At 47.8% G+C, this 18,699-nt stretch overlaps 1 protein-coding gene across 6 annotated transcripts in view; it reads right to left on the bottom strand.

The window, feature by feature from the left end:
- The window catches only part of Znf827 (zinc finger protein 827), a 174,250-nt gene extending 156,218 nt beyond the window's left edge, over nucleotides 1–18,032 (bottom strand). For all 6 annotated transcript variants that reach the window (XM_005345384.3, XM_026777695.1, XM_026777697.1 and 3 more), the window contains exon 1: nucleotides 17,501–18,032. In XM_005345384.3, the coding sequence (XP_005345441.1) occupies nucleotides 17,501–17,543 (43 nt within the window). In that variant the 5' untranslated portion in view covers nucleotides 17,544–18,032. The remainder of the gene's footprint in view (nucleotides 1–17,500) is intronic.
- Between the last annotated feature and the right edge of the window lie 667 nt (nucleotides 18,033–18,699).

Raw genomic sequence — 18,699 nt, 5'->3', positions numbered from 1 at the left:
TCCCTCCCTCCCTCCCTCTCTTGAGAATCTTTACTCTCTCTTTCCCTCCTCCCCTCCCTCCCTCTCTTGAGAATCTTTACTCTCTCTTTCCCTCCTTCCCTCCCTCCCTCCCTCTTCATTCCTTTCTCTCGTCTCCCTCCCACTCTTGCCTTTCTTTTCCTTTTTCTTTTTCAGCAATTCCATGCATTATTTTCTATCTCTTTGACTTTGCAACTGGTTTTTAACCCCTCCTTTTATTAATTTATTATCACCCACCTGCTATAGAGCAGGCACTATTACATGTATAAAAACATGCATAAAAATGAGCACTTAATCCATGTTCATAAGTCCATTCACTAAAGACAATAATAAGCACACAACAGGAAGTGAACCAGGAAAAAGTTGCCTAATTCTGCCCAGTGGCTGTAACCATGGAGGGGAAAAACAAGAAGGGCCTCTCTGCTCTCTGAAGCCAAAGGAGAACATTATCAAGCCAAGCGGCCACCCCGCCACTCTCTAAGTGGAGAAAAGAATATGAACATAAAAAGGTGAATGGGGCATGAAGTAGGGATTGCAGAAGCAATCACTCAGTACACATGAAACAAGGTGTACATAAAGAGGAAGAGCTACAGGGGCTCAGACAGTATCTTTAGGGTCTAGACGGTCAAACTTCATTTTCATGCAGAGGCCTGAAAGAGCTCAGGGCCGACCTGAGATAGCAGCATGAAGGGTGGATTATAAACCCTGAGATAGGGGAAGGGAAGATGGAGCCCAAATAAAAACATACAGGGGAAAGCTACTAACTTATCAGGGAGAAAAGTAAGAGCATACATGACAGCAGTGCCGGAGGTGGGTGCATGACGACGTGAAGAGATGCTACGTTAGGAGAGTCGATACGAATGGTGACCAGTGCAACGAGATGGATGAGACAGGGAGGTGGGAGGTGTGTCTGAACTATGAGGACAGCATCCCAGGAATGAAGAGAAGGAGGGAAAACCAGCTGTGTTCTATCTCGTCTATGTAACTCTGAAACCACTGAGGTAGATGAGCTGGACAGGTAGCATCTTACTTGGGGTTTATTATGACTAAAACCAACTTGGGGAGGAAAGGACTTATTTGGCTTCCATATCCTGAGTCAGAGTTCATTGAGGGAAGTCGAGGCAAGAATCTGAAGGCAGGAATGGAAGCAGAAGCCACGGAGGGACACTGTTTACTTAACTGTTTCTCCTGGCTTGCTCAGCCAGCTTTTCTATCACTCAGGACCATCTTCCCAGAGTCAACACAGCCCACAACAGGCTGGGATCTCCCACGGTTGACGAATCAGGGAAAGGTTCCACAGGTCAATCTACAGGGCCACTTTCTCAGTCAAGTTTCCCTGTCTCAAATGACTCTAGCGTTCTTCAAGTTGACAAAAGACTAAGCAGGACAGGTGGTAATCAGTGGCATTCACCTTCAACAGAGGAGCAAGGAAGTCACCGGATAACGCAGAGCATCTTTACAGACCAACAATACTACACTTGTATTTACAGAAGAAAGGTATGTTCATTTAGTGAGACCCTATCAAAAAAATAATAAACAAACAAACAAAAACCTGTGCTGGTTTCACTTAAGAACGTCCAACAAAGCAGTAAAAACTACTCATTTTACTGAAAACTAATCTTGGACTAAATATGTTTTTTGTTACAGGTGATGTAATATTGTACGCAGTCACAGTTCTTTCTGCTGGTGCTGCGGTTTGAGGCTATGCTAGGGAAAAGAACATGTATGGTTGTTTGCCTAGGAGCCCAGCAAGGCACTGTTTTCATGGTGTATTACTTTTAATTGAAAGGATAACTGACAAATCACGGGCATTCAAATGTGGGCCACTGGCAGATTATTTCTTGGAAATGAATGAAGTCAAGCGACTACTTCAAGGAAAGGCTGACAGTGTTCTCAGCCAGTGATAAGATTCATGCTTTCAAGCGACATTAAAATTTTGGAAAGCTTGTTTGCTACACTATGAACTTGACGGATTCCCAATACCCTACTTAAAGACTTTTTCAGACAACATTCTTGCAGATGTAAATAATTTCATTATTTACATTTATAATAAGACATACCAAAATTTCATAGCTCTAGATAATGCAGGGAGTTGATACATCCCAAATGTCCGATACTGACATTATATACACGATGATCCAGTCAAAACACAAGACAGCTCAGCAGATTTGAATGTAGCAGACATGAAAAGTTCATTGCAATGTTTGGACTCAACGCTGCAAATAACCTTCAAGATCTCAGTGTGGTTCAAAGAAGGCCCACAGTTACCTGCACAGGTGACAATGCAACTGTGTGATGGCTGACTTTCCTCCCTAACCGGTGCGACAGATTAAACACACCGACAGACACACTAATCCGCTGTCCTCTAGGGAGCCAGCTACTAGAGATGTGCAGAAACATACAAACATCGCTTACTTCACTCAAGCACTTTTGGAAAAAAAATACATGCTTTTATTAAAAATAAACTACTTACAATTAACATATGCTGGGTTAAATTGATTATTTTTAGCAATAGAAACATTTAACTTCTCTGTTTCAATCTTTAATACATGGCAATACACAAAAGGTCTTTGCAGCCTTCATTAACTTCAGGGGGCTTAGAAAGATCCTGAGAATATGGGAAAAAAACTTTCAAGGGAAAAAAGAAAAGGGAGGGGAGAGAGAAAGAGAGAGAGAGAGAGAGAGAGAGAGAGAGAGAGAGAGAGAGAGAGAGAGAGAGAGAGGAGTGTCTCGGCAGTGTAAGCACCTGGGACAGGATGACAGGCACATCACATGCAGGTCTATGGAGGGTTTTGTTTTTTTTTTTTTTTTGGAAGATCTTCTTTTTAAAAGACTTATTTTTATTTATTTATTATGTATACAATATTCTGCCTCCATGTAAGCCCACAAGCCAGAGGAGGGTGCCAGATCTTGTTACAGATGGTTGTGAGCCACCATGTGGTTGCTGGGAATTGAACTCAGGACCTTTGGAAGAGCAGCCAGTGCTCTTAACCACTGAGCCATCTCTCCAGCCCTTCTATGGAGGTTCTTAACTGCAGAAAGTGGAAACAATGGCAGCACCCCTGCAGAGTTTCTCCAGTGTCCTATTAGAGCCTTGAGAATAAGAGGCCCAGCTCCATCCACCTACATGGATACGTCTTAGCAAGGCAGTCACGGAACGAGGCAAGCGTCCTGACACTACCACCTTTATAAATTTCGAAGAGAGTTAGAATGCAAAGGAACCAACTGACTGAAATTGGGGTAAAAATGAAGAGTTGTGGGGGTAACAGGGAAGGATATACCCGGACAGTCTCACTCATTACACTGCTTTTACTGGTAGCCTTTCTTCACTGTGTTTCACTGCAGATGTGTAAGTTAGACACGTCTTCTCTTGTAAAAGGCAATGCACTAGACCTTTCTTCACTGTGTTTCACTGCAGATGTGTAAGTTAGACACGTCTTCTCTTGTAAAAGGCAATGCACTAGACCTTTCTTCACTGTGTTTCACTGCAGATGTGTAAGTTAGACACGTCTTCTCTTGTAAAAGGCAATGCACTAGACCTTTCTTTCCCCACATGTGCAGCACACATCTACAGGTACATGCGTGCATGAGCGCATAGAAGCCAGAAGTTGAAAACATCTTCTATTACCTTTCACTGTGGTTACTGAGGCAGGGTCTCTCGCTGAAGCTGGAGCTTCAGTATGGCTGATGTAGCTAACCAGCGTGCCCAGAAGGTCTATCTCCACCTCCCAAGTGCTGGCATTGTAGGCAGGCCCCTCACCTCCCCAGCTTCTCCCGAGGGTGCTGGGGATCTTAACTCTGTATCCTCATGCTTGAATAGAAGCACTTTATCCACCCAGTTGTCCTCACAGCCCCTGAACTAGAACTTTCTGACCAATTATGGTAGAGGTGAAAGGGGGGCAAGAAGGGGAGCCCCAAGAAGCCCTCCTAGTGCAAGGTTCTCTCTTCCTAGATATCATAATGGTGGATCCACAGCCATTCGTCCTATGCTTTTTCAACTGAGACCTCTCTGTTTTGAAAGGTGACCTCCTTCATGAACCCACACCCTCCACCCCATCTTACCACAGGGAAGACCACACTCCATGACTGATTTCTGAGCTACTTGAAGCCTCCTCTCTAACCACCTTTGCCTGGCCTTCTATCTTTCCGGGTTTAGGAACACTTCTCCTTTCAGTGGCTTCTTATTATTCTGGGTTCCTTTCAACCTCTCTTGGCTGCTGTTATTTCTTCTATTTGGAATGTTCTCTCTCCTCAGCATCCAAATCCACCATGTCCTTGTGGACGCTTCTGATGCCAGGAGCAGGAATCTTTTACCCGTCCCTCTTAGGCTGTGTCCCCACAAACTTCTGCACAAACATTACAGAATGTTGTTGCATACAAAGTCACAGAATACTGTCCCATGCTTGTTAGAATGTCTCTTTGTATGTGTCTGCTGATTGTATCATACTACATACAAAGACACTATGGTGGGGTGTGCTTTTCAGAGTTCTGTGCTTAAGCCCATGTAAGCAGTCAACAGAACATGGGGACGCAGTTCCCACGAGATCTCCAGCACCTGGCTCCACTGTGATACCTTGTGTCGGCCACAGTACTTTGGAACACCAAAAAGCTAACAGTTCAGCTATTGAAAGAGGTGTCCCCAAGGTGAGAACGGGTTCCAGTTTTACACTGATAATAGGGAAGTCAGCAGAGCAATGCTTCCTTTATAAAATTCTTTCTCGCAAAACAAGGTTGTTTTAGAGTTCAATACTTCTTACCACTGTGCCCCCAAACTTAATAACAGAAGTCCCTAGAAATCCATCCCTGACAGACAGGTTAAGTGAACTTCTCCATACACACAGGATTTATCTCAATGTTGGAGAGTTGCTGGCGCTTTGAGGGGAGGGAGCAGGGTTTTGGTTTTTTTTGCTTATTGATTGACTGATGGACTAACTTGAACTTATAGTTCTCTTGCCTCAGCCTCTCAAGCCCTGGATTACAGGTATATGTCATCACATCCATTGGAATGGGGGCTCTGTTGTTTGTTTTGTTTTTAGTATTCAATATACCTCTCTCTCTCTCTTTCTCTCTCTCTCTCTCTCTCCCTCCCTCCTTCCCTCCCTCCTTCCCTCCCTCTCTCCCTCATCTCCCCTGCCCTCTGGTTTTGTTTTTTGAGACAGGGTTCCTCTGTGGAGCCCTGGTTGTCCTGGAACTCTCTTTGTAGACCAGGCTGGCCTTGAACTCAGATATCTGCTAGCTGTCTCTCCAGTGCTAGGATTAAAGGCACATGCCACCACCACCCAGCTTCAATAACACTTTTCGTCTCATCAAATAAAAATTATCCTCCTCGCTAACTTTCATCCAATTTGTCCTGGGACCTTTTCTGCTTGGCAACTCCTTTGCTTAAGAAAACAATTTTCAGGCTGAACTAGAGCATCCCCCCCTCCCAGTCTCCACTAGGCTCTTAAGACTAAGTACACCCCCAAACTACTTGCTAAACTCCACATATCCCCAGTCCTGATGCGAACACCTCCATTCTGCTGGGGGACTGAAGGCAGGAATGTACAAGAAAAGCATCAGTTGCCATCTGAATAGACAACGGAACACAGATGACAGCCCTAGAACGTCATTCCCTTTATTGCCAACAGAACTCCATGCCTTTGGCTGTAGATAGCAAGATGATTTTGATCCGCTCCCCCTTTCAGATAAAGCACTCCCAATTGTTCAATTATTAATTCTTCGGATGATGACTTCAAGAGTTTACAACAATCTTCCTGCCTTCCTTCTGGTGAATAGTTTACCAATTTCACTTTTACATCAGAGCATTCAATCTGGGTTCAATACTGGAGCTATAAGTCCATCCATTTACAGGAGTAATGGAGCACCCTTGTTTTGAGTGTGGCCCTGAAATTCCATGAGGCAACCATATGCAAATGCATCCATATTTCAAACAGATGCTGAATTTTAAATACTATTTCTTAACTGCAGCAGGGATGGAAGTTGAAAGAAGGGGACTTAATGCATCTTAAACATTTGTATCTAGAGTTAATTAGTTATATTAAGCATGTGTTACTTTTTCATTAAAGGCCAATATAAGAGGCTAGAGACATAGATCCGTGGTTCAGAACACTTGTTGCTTTTGCAGAGGACTGCGTTCAACTCCCAGCACCCACATGGTGGCTCACAACCGTTTGTAATTCCAGTGCCAGTGCATCTGAGGCCTTCTGTTGACCTTTGTGCACTCACATGGTGCACATACATATGAGGGCAAAACATTCATATGCATTACATAAATCTTGAACATCGTGACTTGAAAGGGATGGGGTTCGGTGCATAAGATCCCAAGCTCTCCCCCCAAAAGTCAATACAGTTATTAATAAGAAGTTCACACTTCTTCCTATCCTACTCCAGATGACTGGCCATCCTTGGACAACCCCTCCAGAGGGGGCTGAAGCAGCTTCTCACACATACCAGACCTTGATTCAGAGCTGAATTGCTTTTCATTGGCTCAATTTAGTCGCTCAATAGGTCATCATCTTGTCAAAGATTTCTCTGGTTCCAGCTTTATCGAGACCATGGGATTCTTAAACCACCTTTAAACTGACATGGTGGGCACATGCATGATCCCAGCACTAGGGAAGTTGAGGCCAGGAGATCATGAGTCAAGGCTAGGAGAGCATAGTGAGTTCAGTCCAGACCACACAGCCAGAGTCTCAAGACAGAGACAGGCAACTCACAGACCTGCACCACGTCTATAATGAGGCAGTCTAACCAAACCCAAACACTACTGTGGAACTGTGAAATTTCTCCTCCCACAATCATCAGAAACCAAGTAACTATAATTTGATCTCTCCCTTTCTAAGGTCATATTCAAATCAACAAGTTCGTAGTTGAAGTTCACTGTCTTCCAGAGGAGGCTTTTCTGGAGCATAGAATCTCAGAACAGTCCTTTCTCTCATACAGCGCAGCTCCTGCTCTAAAGAGACCTGCTGGTCAGAGCGGAGACCAAACAAGGGCAGAGGAGAAGCCTAAGTGTACCCCACCCCAGAGGCCACACAAGCACTGAGCGTCAGATCAGGTCCCTGATGCACACTGCACGCCACCGTTTGACTAAGGTCAAAAGCCCAGATCTAGAATCTTCAAGGAAAGAAGTGGTCGCTATTAGTGGTCGCTTTCATGAATCATGTAAATCCAAGTGTTCTGAAGACACACAGGACATGATCTCTGAGCTACTGTGAAGCAAGACCCAGGGAGACCTGGTGGCCCTCAGCCACTCGGGACCTATCACAGGCCCTGCCTCTGGCAGCCCTGATGTAGCTAGCCTTGAGCTGCTTGTCTCTCTCTGACTCAGTTTCTCCCTTTCTGCCAATAACTGTGAGAAGCTGTTCCCCTCCACCTGCTTCACAGGCAAATGATACCAGAGAAACAGCTTTCGGAACCAAAGCCACAAAAACAAGATGTTAGGGTAAAGCAGTGTTAGCCACTTCACACGGTGAAATCACTTCAGCAGCACAGCGGTTAAATAACTTTCCCAAGGCCACAGAGCACAGAAGTCTTGGTGGAAAGAGAGAGAGAAGGCTGTGCTCTGGCGGTGGGGTGGACACACGTGAGGGACGACGCAAACTCGGTTTTCTAACCAACGCAGGTTCTCCCTTGGGCCTTTGTTTACCAGCCTGGACAAGCTAAAGCCAGTTGATCAAGTCCCGGTTTTTAAGAACTAACGAAGTATGGTCACTTACTTGCCTGGACTCAAAGCCTCATATCTTGGTGGCTGAGATGACATCATCCCAGAGTGGGATTGTCCTGGCTAATTCAGGAATCCTCAGCTCTGGCTCTTCATTTAGATGTCTGGGGAACTTAATTTTACAAAGGTTGCCTCCAAGCCAAGTGAATTAAGTCTGGGGGTGTCTGTGTCTTCTAGACTCCCAAGGCTCACGGACAACCGCAGATTTGAGCTGCCTAACGGTGATCAGAAACGGAAAGGCAGTATGATTATCCAAGCACAAAGTGAGAAATCCCAGGGCTCCTCAGCTGGAATGCGGCCACCTCTCAGGTGTACCAGTGCCACCAGCCACTACGGAATACACACTACATGTTGGGCATACATATAAAATTTTATGGACATGAACTCATGCAGCCCCCTCTTAGAACCTGCCTTCAACCATTTTGCAAGTGAGAAAACCAGGCAGAGCCACTTGCTACCGTCCCAGGTAAGGTGCGGCATAGCCAGGACCTGGACCCCTACCTGGTGGTGCTTCCTGAAATCCGACCTACAATAGGGTTCGCAGTACCATTGACAGGGTGCTGTCAGAAAATGATTAAAAGATCAGAAAATGCTTCCAAATGCAGAACAGCTCCTAATCCAATTGCCTTCAGGGATGGCCAGGAAAGAGACAGGGGAGGTGCGCAGGTGTACCTACATATGGGGACACAGTGGCCGAGTGGCAGGAACTGTGGCAGACTGACGAGCACATGCCCTGGGAAGGAGACAGCCGCCACTAACTACAACAGATTGCTGCCATGTGGGGAGGTGGGCTGGAGCTGCCTGCACTTCCAAGTGTTCAGAAGAAGCTGGAAATATATGTCTCTGTGTGTGTGTGTGTGTGTGTGTGTGTGTGTGTGTGTATGTAAAATCTCCAATTTCCAAAATGCTGTCTGAAGTTTTAGACATGGTGTGTGAGTCAGAACACACAAGAGTGGCTCCTGTCTGTGGCCTGTAGCATGAACGATCACGCAACAGACACACACCCCTCAAGATTTTCAGATCCGTGGGATATGCTCTCTTGGACTGGTCCCTGTGATTAGAGACAGGAAACTCACTGTCTCTGATTTGTGCCAACTCTGAACTGTGACCCATGCAACATTTGTAAAGCCCAGTGTCAGTTTCCTCTCGGTCATTCTAATCCGCAGACTGCCTGTTGACCGAATGACTAACAAACCTTCATTAAACACCTCTCCTTCCTTCAGTTTCACTGGAGGTCACTGTAAGAGGATTCATTGTCCTTACCTTCCAGTAAAATCCTGTCATAATTCATATGGCTATTGCACAACTTAGATATGATTCTGGCCAAATCATATACACAAAGCAACTCATTCCTCCAGCAACAGCCCTATTATAATATTGTTGGCCTGCAGAATAAGTGTTAGTTCAGCCCCGCAATAATAGCCTCATAAATGAACTTTACCATATTATATTGTTATTACTCACTCCACTAATGAGAGCCATGAAAAAACAGGACAAAAATTAAAAACACAGAAACTGCCAAACGAACTTCGAGATTGGAATTTTGGCTAATCACAATCTACACATACAAGCATGTTTCACGTGCTTCTGTGCATATTCTACTGACTTCATTCTTCCTATGTAGCAGGCACTAATTAGGCATGGCTTTATATATATATAATATTTATATGTATTTAGACAGTCCTAATGATGACTCTAAAGATACGGGAACTGTTACCGCTAAAGCTGAAGAAACTTGATGACAGAGAAGTTAAGTCATTTGTCCAAGGTCACACAGCTAGCCAGTAGCAGAGCTGGGATCTGAACAGCCCAGCACGAGAGCCTGTGCACTTGACCGCTACCCCGTGAACTTCAAAAGCACATGAGCCCTTTGTTTTCACTTTACTCATACAGTGTGCAGCGAAGGGAAAAGAGGCCAAAGTCACAGAGGATATTTGCTCTCTCTCATTACAAAACAAGAGCTTTTTAAAACCCACCCCCAGACTCCTTAACTTGAGAAAACTCTCACCCTCCATAAGCACGGCAGCTTGTTTCAAAGGCTCAGAGAAGTTGAGTACTACTGATCCACCATGGAAAAGTGTTTTCTCCTGGCCTTCCTCAGTCCCCTTTGAAGGCCAACTTCTCCAGAGCACTCAAAACAATCCACCCTGAAAGGCACACCTCTCGCTCTCACCTTCTGTTCCCTCACACCCTGCTTCTAAGGGGTCTAGCCACTTTTCTGACCTGCACAGAAATTAGAAGGAGAAGGCAGAAGTTACTGGGGCTTGGTTTCACAAGCTCAGAGGCCTCTAAATCTATTCCTTTACTGACAGAGAAATGGACTGGGTTTGCTCTTCCTGGGATGTGTTAGGAACTGAACCCAGGTCCTCACACATCCTAGGCCAGCACTCTACAACTGAGCGACATCTTTCAATGCCTTGATTTTTCTTTAAAATAGAGGCAGAGGACCTGACCATGTAAGAACCACAGAGGCAGAACTTTGGTGGCAAAGGCCGTCTTTGCTATCAGAAGGCACTGAACAGTTGAAGAAAATATCCTTTTTAGGTATACAGAATCAAGCCACTTGCATCCTTGATTTAATATAACCTTAGGTCACTATTTGGAAAAGCAGACTCTCTAACGGTCTCATTCTGACCTCAGGCTATGGAAAGGTATCACTGTGCACTTCATAAATTAGCCACACCACAGTGTGTGTGCATGCGTGTGCGTGTGTGTGTGTGTGTGTGTGTACAATTAGGTTGATGTTTAGAAAATAAACAGCAATATGCACCCATGTGGCTTATGATGAGCATCAAGGTAAAGTCTGACTGCAATCTCTGAAGTTCCCTTGCATCTGCATCAGGTCTACCCAACAAGAGCCATCAGACAGGCCCCACTTCCGCTCCTCCTCATACACTGTTCTCCAGTATCATAAACACAACATCTCCAGACAGAGGGTAGAAATACCAAACTCACCAACGGAAGGGAGACAGCGGCTAGAAACTTAGCCCATCAAACACTCTCAGTTGTTCCCAGCATCTGTGCATTGTGCATTATTTTCTTATAAAATATGACAGAAGACATCTCAGCTATCTTGAACCATAGAGCGCTCCCTACCCTTAGCCCTAGATGGTATGAATTACTAAGCTACACCTTCCAAAGGAGGAGGCAGGAAAGAGTGGATGGGAGGGCAGCAGCATTCACAAGGCTGAACCCCCAAAATAGAACTTTAATGGGTATATTGCCAGGGCCAAATTAAGTAATGAAGTCAAAGAAACACACACACACACACACACACACACACACACACATACAGACACACACACACACACACGCGCGCACACCTCTTACCATAAGTAGACCCTGTCTGAATTTCTTTCCAATAAATAAAAACCCAAGTTCTATTCCTTTCCAAAAGAGCCCTCAGCAGCATAAACGCTCATGCTAGAACCCTTTAACATACCCCAAAGTCCCATTTTGTAGGTCACACTCTCATTACCTTGGTCTGCCACCAGTCTGATTAAATTATAGAAAATTACTGATATATCACTTGGAATAGCAAGCTCAGCACCAGGATGCTCTGTTTGTTGTTGACTCTCGGATCCTAATATTCCGCCAGAGATTTAAAAAGGGAGAGGACAGGGCGATTTCAAATGACGACTAACGGATATTTTAACTTCTTCAGAGTAAGATGGCATCATTCAGCCCCTGCTGATGGCCTTGGTCACCAGTCATAGCACTAAGCAAGCCTCACACAGTGCAGCAAGGTGGGCACCTCCATCCTTTCCAACAGACCGTGGGCAATATATAGGCTGACCCTGCATCCTACTCTCCGAACAACTTCTTTATTGAAACTTCACCCCAGGACGATAGTGTCAGAAGGACGGTCTTTCCAGGGCGGCTGGGTCATAGGGGCAGAACCGTGACAAAAGAGGCCCCCAGCCACTTAGTCACCCCTTCCACTACTGAGTACACCAGAAGGCAGCACTGTCGGAGAAGAGACGGGAGTCTTTACCACATAACACCAGATCTGTGGTCACCCTGATTTTGAGCTTTTTAATCAAAACAACTATGAAAAAAGTTGTGTTGTTTAATAAAGTATCCGACCAAAGGCATTGTTTTACAGTAATTCCAGTCACGGAGGACAAATGCTCTTCCGATTTACACATGAGTGGCCAGAATTAGGGGCATTGGATAACAGAACTTTTTCCCTTTCGTAAACTTCGTGCCCAGGCATGATCTGAACCCTGACTATTGGGATTATTAAATAAACTGCTTTGCCAACCCCAACCACCACCACCACATACTTCTAATCTAGCTTTATCTCCAAATCCATGTTGCTACTAATTGATAAGCAACGTTTAAACCCAGGAACCTGCCTGGGTATCCCAGTGCATACTCTCTCTTTGGGCACACAACTATGTATGTCTCGTTCTGCACATCCCTCCAAGCAGAGATTGTCCACAGCTCCCTGAGAACCCCCTACCAGAGGCCATCCAAAGATTCTCAACTACAAAGTGCGCAGTGGCACTCGGGTGAGCAGAAAGCTGTGCAATTTAGACTTCTCCAGTGTGATACCCTAACGCCTTATGAGAGAGACTTCTCAACTCACTCCAGCTGTGCCATCTTGAGAGCGAGGTGACAGCACAGCTAAATTAAAAATCAATTTTTTTATTAGAAACTATTTTGAAGCATTTGAGGGAATGTGATTTTTTTTTTTTGAGCAATCTTCTGTATTTTAATGGGAAAGCCTGTGATCGTCTCCTTACTGTGTTAGAGATGCATGGGTGCTCCTTTGGGGAAACAGATAGCAATGATCCCCAGAATCATTAGATTCCTCAGAGTCATTAGACCTGTCTGACAAGAGCTATAAAATACTCTGCTACTTCGGACTGAAAGAGTTCCCCATGGGTTAGTCAGGTCATAGTGCCTGGTCACTGCAAAAATCAGTAAGAAATAAAAGCCGAGTTAAGTTCCTTTCCTTTGCCACGCCCCCCCACACGCCACACAGAGAGACAGAGAGAAACTGACTCATAAAAGCAAAAAAACAAAGGATCCAGTTGCTTTCCAGTCATTCTGCTTCCCAGTTTTACTAGAGAGCGGCGTTCGTTAAAGGAGAACACAGCAACCTGTACTGATCTTGATCCACAACTGAGTAAACAGTGAAAATACTGGAATAATAAAACAACTGTTTCATTAACTTTTTCTTCATGCTCCCCCTAGGGAATAGGAATCAGGCAAATCCCCACGGTAAATAGGACAGAGTCTCACCTCATCTGTGTGTATGGGTAAACTGGGGCTGATGGGGAAATTTTAAAGTGCCAGTTGCCACCGGTAAGGGGCTACAGATGCAATAACTGAACCACAGTGACCTTCCTGGTCCTCCCTCTTAGCTTCAGGATCCCACACATAATGCTTGGGAAGTCCCAGTCTGCCACACAGCTTCCCTCCCTTCCTTTCGTGATGGCCAGAGCTTCTTAAGTTACACTATTTGGGATTCTGATAGAGGTGAGCGCCTGGCTCAGCTCGAAGGCCCTCTGGGCCTTCCTTTGGAGCTGGCACTGAATTCTATTAATGAAAGAACTTTTGTGAACAAACCATCAACAGCAGTGGAGTCACATTTTAGATCCCCAAATGAAAACTATTGCATTAAACCAAGAAACGAAACAGAAGCCTTTATTTTGAATAATAATCTTTAAACCTAACCCTCAAATATAATGTAGACTTAACATTTTGGCTGGGTGGTACCTCCAGAAGTTAGTACAGCCCTTCTCTGTGACATGTAGACACTTCATCTCCATAGGACACATACCACTTTTTCTGTGTATGCATGAGGAGACCCATGTAACATAAACTAACACACACACACACACACACACACACACACACACACACACACTTACTTTTGAGGCCCAGAAGGAAAGGACTACAGAATTTTAAACCAGAAACTCAAGGCTAAGGTTAGGAGTGTCAGGTTAAAGGCTCGCCCATCTCCAAAGCTAATTTGGTTCTGAACAGTCCCAGGGGTGTCTAGCTGAACAGAAGGAACTAGGAAACCTTAGCAGGCCAGAGCCCAGCCTGGGGAATTGCTAGTACTCCATGCCAGGAGCCAAGGCTCACCCCAGACTTGGTATCAGATAATACCAAGTGCTCGTCTGGATTTCCAGGACTAATCTACTCTATGATGGACCGTCCAGGTTCCCTAGTGTCTGCGCTGTCCAGTGGGAAGGCAGTGGGCTTTGCGGGGCCAGACTGTTCCTGGACAGTGTTGTTCAACACGAAAGAACTCCACTCACAGAACACATCTGTATGTGGCAGCCATATTGCGAGGGCACTCAGGTAAAGAGTGCTGGCAGAAATGAAAAGCATTTAACAGCACAAGTGTTGTGTGGGAGAGCGTGTGTATGTGTGTGTGTCTCACACACACGTGTGACATTTCTTACATGCTTACAGGTGCTTTCAGTTTTAAAACCAACACACCAACAGTGGCTTTGGTAACTTCTGCCTTTATTCAAGTGCTCTTTGGCTTCAGAAGCAATTTAAATTTCTCCAGCTCCTTCATTTAGTCACCTCCTTGCCTCAACTACAAGACACATCACTTTTTTTTAGGGCCAACTTTTAGATCTGCCTCTACATAACTCCTTAAAACTCCAAGATGACTTCCACCAGGCACCCCGACTCTCCAGACTCAGCTGCCTTTTAACCTTGACACAGCGTAGTTCTCCCAGAGAAGGGGCGTTTTTCTCACACGAGTAACAGCTCAGTACTGAAAACCAGGACGGAGACAGACAGCGACATTCTGTCTGTCTAGATGGACTAGTCTAACATTCACTCTTCCCCAAGTCGGTATGCCTTATGTCTCTATATCACTTTCAAGTTTCTGGGATCCTCACTGGGCTCTTAGCAAGACCTGGGTTACTGTGCCTGACTTGCATAATACATCATTTGCCCAGAAATTGCTCTAGTCAAAATGTAAATTGCTTATAAAACACGTGTAACACCCCCCCCCCAGCTTAGAAAAGGCAGAACATATTCACCAAAAAAAAAATCCATTCAATGCAAAAAGTGGTGGAAACGCTTTACAAATTAATTAAGGCTTCCCTGAAAAGGGGGGGGGGGTGGGTTACGACGACACCGGTTTGCTGTGCTTCCAAAAGTAAAATGCTTCTGACTTAGGTAAAAGTAGCTTAATGTGACTGCTAGAGAGAGAGAGGTGATTTCTTTTTAAAGTGAGAAGATAACAGTATTCAATAAGAGAACGAGAAAGGAACCCACTCTCAAAAGACAACTTCATCAACAGGCAGAAACCCGCAGGAGAGGCCCACCAGACACCCGAGCTAAAATGGAGCCTGAATTTCCTCTCAGACTGAGGGTAGTCGCAGGAGGTCAGGGTCAAGGTCACCAGCAGGGCAGGCTGCAGCTGCCCCGGCTGCTCCGTTTACCACGGGAGGGGCGGCGTTCTAGCAACCTCAGCCTAAACTGATAAATCCCTTCTCCTCTCCCACCCTCCCTCTAACTCCGCCAACATTTTTTTTAAGCAGGGGGAGAAGAAAAGAAAGGAATATGACCAAGTAACCTAACCGCCCCGGTTTCGCTCATAAGCTCATCAGCTCCCAAAGTTGCCATCTAAGGGCAAGTTCGCAGAGAACACTGAAGCCCATTTTGTGCGAGCAGGGCAAGCCTCCCGCGGTGGCGCCCGCCCGGGACACCAGCCTCCCCTCCCTGCCCACGCGCGTCCGAGGAGAGGGGCGCCCGGACCGGCCATGTGCACGCACACTTCCACCAACTGCTGCGAGTTTTCTGTGAATCGCAGCGCGGAGCCTCCCGCCTCGCCCGCCCCGACTGCGCCGCCTTCTCCTCCTCGCACAAAATTTTCCTGCACACACAACCGCCTGCGAGTGATATTATGTGCATATATATTACATATGTGATATTATCCTCAGAACCTCTAGCGGGCAGGCGAAGAAAGGACTGCAAGGGGGCATTTTTTTTTTTCCCTAAAGGAAGGGGAAAAAAAAGCTCAACCCGAGCCCAGTGCGTCGACTCCTTGCGTACCGGGAAGGGGGAAGAAAAGAGGAATGTTTGCGGAGCGGAATGCCCGCGCGTGCCCTTGCTCGCCACTCCGGACACGGCCCGGGTGCCTCCGTGCCCGCCGGGGCCACGGCAGCCCCGCGGCCCCCTCGCGTGGGCACCGCCGCGGAGATTTCACGAGGGGGAGATCGATCGCGCTCGCCCGTCTGCGGCGGAAACACACGCTCACACAGAACCCGAGACACCATAACCTTAACCCTTCCCCCACCCTCCGTGAACTTCAGGTGACCGACCACGTCGGCCTGACACTCGCGCGGGCGGGCACTCCAGCTCCACTCCCGCCCCCAGCCCGGGTTTTGCAGGATCGGGCTCTGAGCAGAGCCAAGCCGCCCAGGAGAGGGGAGCAGCGCGGGGAGGTGGGGGGGAAAGAGGAGAAACTGACCCTCCGTCTCCCCCGACCCCTCCCTCCGGCGCCTCCCGCGTCCCCTCCTCCCGCCACCCCGCCCCACGCCTTCTCCCCTGCCCCCTCTCCCCTGCATTCAAGGAGCCGGGCGGCCCCGGGGGGATATTTTTAGTTGCTTCTTTCTCCTTCACTTTTAGCTTCAGCAGCATCTCGGAACACTCCGAGCGGAGAGAGAGCTTGGGGGGACGAGGGGGGAGCCCGAGAGGGAGTGGGGGAAAAGTTAAGAGTCTCGCAAAGAAAAGCGGGAGGGCGGCGCAGAGGGACCCGAGGCGCGGGTGGAGGAGGGGACGGGGACCCGGCCGCGCAGCCCGGCGCGAGTCTCCAGTTGGCGTGTGTGGCTACCGCCAGGAGGGCTGGGATGCACTTTAGTCTCGGACTCTGCTCGGGCTGGCCAGGGAGGGGGGTCTACGAGCCCGAGTCGCCCCGGCTCCGTCTGCTCCGCCTGACCCCGCATTTTATTGCGGCCGGGAGCCCTGCTCCGCCCTCCCCTCGGCTCTGCAGGGACCTCGCGCGCCGCGCGCCGCCCTGGCTGCCTCGCCTCAGCCTCGGCGCGGCTCCCGCACCCCACATCCGCTCTGCTGCCCGGCCTCGCCCCCCCGATCGGCCGCCCGCGCCCCCCGGCACCCCCACACCCTCCTCGGCCGCCCCCGGCTCCCCCTCCGCCGCCGCCTCCACCTCCGCCTCCAGCTCCAGCCGCCAGCGGCTCCGCGGCCGACCCACCCCGGCGCAACCTTTAGCCGGAGACCGACCTCTCCGGTCCCCAGCCCGGCTGGCGGCCGCGCGCCCTCGCCCCAACACCCCCAATCGCCATGTCACGGCCCCGGCCCGGCGCGCGCCCCGACCCCGCACCCTCGGGCACCGGGATCCACACAGAATTTCTTTTTTCAAGATTGCAACCTCTCCCACCTCCCCCCACCCGCGACAAAAACCCGGCATCCACACTACTCCCCTCCTCCCTCCTCTCGCCCCCTCCCCCGCAACCCGGAGTGAGGAGGGGGAGGGAGAGGGAACGGGGTAAAAAAGCCCGATCTCAAGGAAAAAAAGAGGGGGGCGAGAGAAAGAAAGAAAAAGAGAGAGAGAGAATAGAAAGGGCACGGGGCTGATCATCACCAACATGGCTGCCTCGGCATAGACCTAAACGAGGAGTAACCCGGGCTGTGTCTTTGTCAGTTTCACCTCTGTAACCCTAAACTAATGCAGAAAACAACGGCGGAGGCTGCGGAGGGGAAAGAGGAGAGGGAGGGCGAGAAAATGGCACGAGAGGAGGTGGAGAAGGGATGACTTACGTGAGGGAAGGCGCTTGGGCTGCTCCTGCTTCCTCCTGGGCATTTTCCCCCTTTTCTCACATTCTCCTCCTCGGTTAATGTGAGATCAAATAAACCCCCGTGGGGGCAGACAGGCAGACACTGGCAGGAGCGGGGAGGTAGTTGGGGGGCGGGCAGGGGGAAACCCCTTCTCTCCGGTGTGTGCAATGGGTTGAAGCTTGTTTCCTGGAGCCAGAAGAGGGGTTTTCTTCTTTTCTTTCCTTTCTTTCTTTCTTTTTTTTCTTTTTCTTTTTTTTTTTTAATTTTTTTGGTCGTGCACCTGGCTTGTCCCCGAGCGTAATATTCTTCAATGGAAACGGATCTAATAGGTGTGAGTGTGTGTGTGTCCTGTGCTCGCGTGTGATGGGAGGTATAAATAAATGAGCGCCGGTGCGGCGGTGTCTATGGCCGCGCGCTGTGTCTCCGAGCCCCTAACACTAATGTCGGGATCAAAGGGCAGCGGCGGAGGCAGCACAGCTCGCAGCTCGCTCTCTCGCTCTCCTCTCGCGCTCTCTCTCTCTCTCTCCCTGTCACACACACACACTCACACACACATACAGAGGCACAGACTGAGGGAAAGAGAGAGCTAGACACGCGCGCGCGCACATACACACACACACACACACACACACACACACACACACACACACACACACACACAGCAAAGAGGAAGGTGCCCTAAGGCTCTCGGGGCGGACTCAGCCTCGCATTTACAACTGCTCTGTCTGGAAAGAATGGGGGGCGCGCGTGCGGGGGTGGGATGGACTTCTTCAAATCTATCCCGCTAGTCGCCCAATCAAGGGGGGGGGGTGAAAAAGTTTCCCCCCCGCTACTGAAACATTATTTTACAGATTTATTTTTAAGAAAATAGGTTGCACTAAGCACTTTCTTTTGTGTATTAAACTACATTTGGTTCTGTATAAAATTCCTCATGCCTTTGTCACTGGAAGATTCACGCTCACCCCATCACCTTGAGTCTGGAGGTTACAGACTCAGTCACTCTCTTAAAACAGTGCAATGGAAATAAATATTTTTTTAATTAAAAGATAGCATATGGTGAGATCAGTAGGTGAATGGAATGAATGCCCAATTTTGGAGGGTCCAGTTGAGTTTAACACTTGAAAACTCAGCCTAAATGAAAATTACAGGTCCTTGGTCAAGAAAGAGGAAAAATAAGATTA

This window comes from Microtus ochrogaster, chromosome 4 (assembly GCF_000317375.1).
Source record: "Microtus ochrogaster isolate Prairie Vole_2 chromosome 4, MicOch1.0, whole genome shotgun sequence".
Classification (NCBI taxonomy): domain Eukaryota; kingdom Metazoa; phylum Chordata; class Mammalia; order Rodentia; family Cricetidae; genus Microtus; species Microtus ochrogaster.
The sequence above is the reverse complement of the archived record's forward strand: the minus strand, read 5'-3'. Positions and strand labels throughout refer to the sequence as shown.